The sequence below is a fragment of the Chiloscyllium plagiosum genome, chromosome 45 (genome assembly GCF_004010195.1).
Source record: "Chiloscyllium plagiosum isolate BGI_BamShark_2017 chromosome 45, ASM401019v2, whole genome shotgun sequence".
NCBI classification, from domain to species: Eukaryota; Metazoa; Chordata; class Chondrichthyes; order Orectolobiformes; family Hemiscylliidae; genus Chiloscyllium; species Chiloscyllium plagiosum.
Window position 1 is genome coordinate 8,350,878 of NC_057754.1, and position 4,070 is coordinate 8,354,947.

The 4,070-nt window shown below is 44.7% G+C and overlaps 1 protein-coding gene across 5 annotated transcripts in view; it reads left to right on the forward strand.

Annotated features, from left to right (window-relative positions):
• The window catches only part of LOC122543886 (pyruvate carboxylase, mitochondrial-like), a 567,831-nt gene extending 564,041 nt beyond the window's left edge, over positions 1-3,790 (forward strand). For 3 of the 5 annotated variants that reach the window (XM_043682747.1, XM_043682749.1, XM_043682745.1), the window contains one exon: positions 3,112-3,790. In XM_043682747.1, coding sequence (XP_043538682.1) covers positions 3,112-3,263 — 152 coding nt within the window. In that variant the 3' untranslated portion in view covers positions 3,264-3,790. The remainder of the gene's footprint in view (positions 1-3,111) is intronic. The other 2 variants (XM_043682746.1, XM_043682748.1) reach the window with 1 other exon arrangement.
• The last annotated feature ends 280 nt before the right edge of the window (positions 3,791-4,070 follow it).

Sequence of the window (4,070 nt, forward strand, 5' to 3'; positions counted from 1 at the left end):
CACTATGGGGTAATTTAGCACGGCCAATCCACCCTAACCTGCACATCCCTGGGCACTATGGGACAATTTAGCACGGCCAATCCACCCTAACCTGCACATCCCTGGGCACTATGGGACAATTTAGCACGGCCAATCCACCCTAACCTGCACATCCCTGGGCACTATGGGACAATTTAGCACGGCCAATCCACCCTAACCTGCACATCCCTGGGCACTATGGGACAATTTAGCACGGCCAATCCACCCTAACCTGCACATCCCTGGGCACTATGGGACAATTTAGCACGGCCAATCCACCCTAACCTGCACGCCCCTGGGCACTATGGGACAATTCAGCACGGCCAGTCCACCCTAACCTGCACATCTCTGGATTGTGGGAGTAAACTGGAGCGCCTGGAGGAAACCCCCCACAAACAAGGGGAGAATGTGCAAACTTCACGCAGACAGTCACCCAAGGGTGGAATCAAACCCAGATTTAAAAGGGACCTAAGGGGCAACTTTATCATGTGGTGCATATATGGAATGAGCTGCCAGAGGAAGTGGTGGAGGCTGGGACAATGACATTTAAAAGGCATCTGGATGGGTATATGAATAGGAAGGGTTTAGAGGGATACGGGCCAAGTGCTGGCAAATGGGACAAGATTAATATGGGATATCTGGTCGGCATGGATGAGTTGAACCGATGGGTCTGTTTCTGTGCTGGACATCTCTATGATTCTGCATGTTCTGCAATCTTCTCTGAAGGAAATCTGGCCTCTGTCGCCCTGGACCATCCACAAAATGGTCCAATTCTGTTTTCTCCCTTCTTCCCTTGTTTCCTAAAGCCCGAATTGAAATGTCTGTAAACCAGGCGTCTAACACCACTCACAGACTCAAAATCTGGAGTAAACTAAAACTTGTCCGTCTTTCTTCAGATAATATAGAAATACAAATCAAATTTAATGCTATATGCGATTCTGCTGACTTTGTAATGTACGTTTCCACAGAGTATTGCCACAAACGTTGTCACTAGTGTTATGGACTGGACCAGACCCCCTCAAAATATTTTAAGAAGGTTATCCTAGACCCTAACGTTTTCTGATTTGTAAGGCAAATGTGAAGTTCCAGATGTAATGCAATTGGTAAACTATTCAATGTTAAGCAAAAATACAGTTTATTTAAATCACTAAAGTTAAAATGCAATCAAAAGAAAGTATAACTTAGATTAACTGTTGGAAAACCTAACTGAATAATAGATACAGTACCTATTACTAATTAACTGTTCCAATATAGTAACATCCCATAAACACACCCCTTGGCGAAAAGGGAAATTCGTAAAAATAGATTTGTTTCACAGAAAGGGAGAACAGCATGGAGAAACCCCAGCCTCGAGCTATACCCGAGAGAGGGAAAAGGTAGCTGCCACTTCCTCAAGTCCACAACAGCAACAGCTTAAAGTTAAACTTAAAAAACTAAACAAAAAACTAGAAAGCTTGGTCTGTGAGAGCTGGCCACACCCAGTCAGGCTGCTTCTATTGTTTCAACTTTTTTAAAAAAAAGTCAAGTCCTCACCAGCTGTTAACTCTGGTTGTCTTGGTGCCTCTGCCTTGCAACCTCTTTTCAAAAAAAAATAATCTCTTAGAGCTACAGCATTGTCACACTAGATACAGGCAGTTGTCGCTGGCAACTCACTCAGGAAACGTTGAGAATTGTTCTTTCAACACCTTTTCTGGATCAGGGCTTCAGGTATCACACAGAACTCCTAGAAAAGGTTATCTTAGAAAGGCAGAGGTTGAGCTACATAGCGTCTCTCTGTCTCTCTCTCTCTCTCTCTCTCTCGGCAGGTATGACTCTGGTTGAATACCAAACAATATGGAAACAAAACTTTACTCCAACCAAAGGGTATATTGGCCTTGAAGGATCACCAGGCAAGATTATAAAAAATAGGCCTTTTTACCTCAAAACATTTAGAAGGTTCAGGTGCAATCTGATTAAAACCTTTCTGATATTAATGGAAAAGACTGGGTAGATAAATTATTTCCACTGGTTGGGGATTCTAGAAATTAGGGGCATAGTCTAAGACTTTGGGCCAGACCATTCAGGAGAGCCATTAGGAAGTGCTTCTACAGAATGGTATGTATGTTTGGAATAACTTTTGACAGTGATGCTAGTTTAATTAATTTTAAATCAGCGATAGATGCATCTTGGTTAAGAAAAGGTATTAAGGGATGTAGGCCAAAGGCCATTTTAATGGAGTTAGGCCACAGATCAGCCATGATCCCATTGAGTGGTGGACCAGACTCGAGAGGTCAAATGGCCCTTTCTGTTCCTATGTATCAGCCATTGACCCAGGCGTGTGATTACCCGTGCAATGGTCCAAGCAATTCCCTTACGCGATGTCATTGCTTAGAAGCGTATTTAAAATTAAAAACCTGAACGTTCTTTCACTGGCCTGGTACAGTAGATTCATTCAAGGTGCGTCTGGACACATGCATGAGTAGGTGGGGAGCAGAGGGATGGGCGATAGGTTTAGACAGTGGATTTGGATCAGCTCAGGCTTGGAGGGCTGAAGGGCCTGTTCCCAGGCTGTAAATTTTCTTGCGGAATGTTTTCAGGGAACACCTCTGGGACACCCGGACCAACCAAGCCAACCACCCCGTGGCAGTGGATTTGGATCGGCTCAGGCTTGGAGGGCTGAAGGGCCTGTTCCCAGGCTGTAAATTTTCTTTGCGGAATGTTTTCAGGGAACACCTCTGGGACACCCGGACCAACCAAGCCAACCATCCCGTGGCTCAACACTTCAACTCCCCCTCCCACTCCACCAAGGACATGCAGGTCCTTGGACTCCTCCATCGCCAGACCATAGCAACACAACAGCTGGAGGAAGAGCGCCTCATCTTCCGTCGATTCTCCTGCTCCTTGGATGCTGCCTGACCTGCTGCACTTTACCAGCAACACATTTTCAGTTGTAAGTTTTCTTTGGCCCCCTTTTCAAATAAAACAGTCCGGGTACCTCCTCAATCTGGTCAAACAAATCACTCCCTGCAAATCTTTAAATACCAACGATCAAAAGACAACTAACAATAAGGTGCCTTCGTAGCAACTAATCACATGGTGTTGTCACTTTTCCAGGTCACATTATGGTTAACGGACCAATAACCCCCATTCCAGTGAAAGCGAAACCTTCAACTGTGGATCCTATAATTCCTCAGGTTCCCTTGGGTAAGTGCTTCACTGCTGCTTTATTATTGCCCTATTATTGTTCCATCTTGTCTTCATTGTAGATTTCCGAGCCCTTGCTTCCCAGGGTGTTGTTTAATAGAAAGGAACACAACAACAGTGTGAGGTGCTGCACAGTGGCCAAATGTTCCTTGGAATCACTTGGGTTTTGGAGTCCTGCTGACAGGTTGGGACTTGTATACCTGAAGCTCCCGGAGGCACCCACACACATGGACGGCTGCTGTACAATTGCCCCAGGCCGATCTGATTTTCACTCGTGGATGTCCAAAATGCGATTTGCGTGTTTCCGCCCTGGTGAGAATGTGTCTAAAGCTGCCGCAGTTTATTGATGAGTTGCAGTTGCTTTTCAAGATTTTGCCGTCCGTCTTTGGGATATGGCCCTGGGACACCTTTTGAGTGCTTTGGGAAAGGTACAAGGCCCTTTGGGAGGAAGAATATGTCCTTTGTTGGAATTAAAAGTAGACGTGAATGTGCATCAAATCATTGAGCTGTCAAATGAACTGTCCAGAGAAATGTTATGGTGTGGAGGCGCTGGTGTTGGATTCGGGTGGACAGTGTTAACAATCACACAACACCAGGTTAGAGTCCAACAGGTTTATTTGGAAGCACTAGCTTTCAGAGCGCTGCTCCTTCATCAGGTGATTGTGACGAATAAGACCATAAGACACAGAATTTATAGCAAAAGATTACAGTGCCATGCAACTGAAATGATACATTGAACTATCCGAGATTTCTGCTAAGTCTTTCATGTTTTAGAATGGGTTGCAGGTTTCGGTTCATTAATACGTAAATCCCAGAACTTGTTTTTGGTGACATTCTCGAGATAACTTAAAAGTTTTATTTTAAAAAAG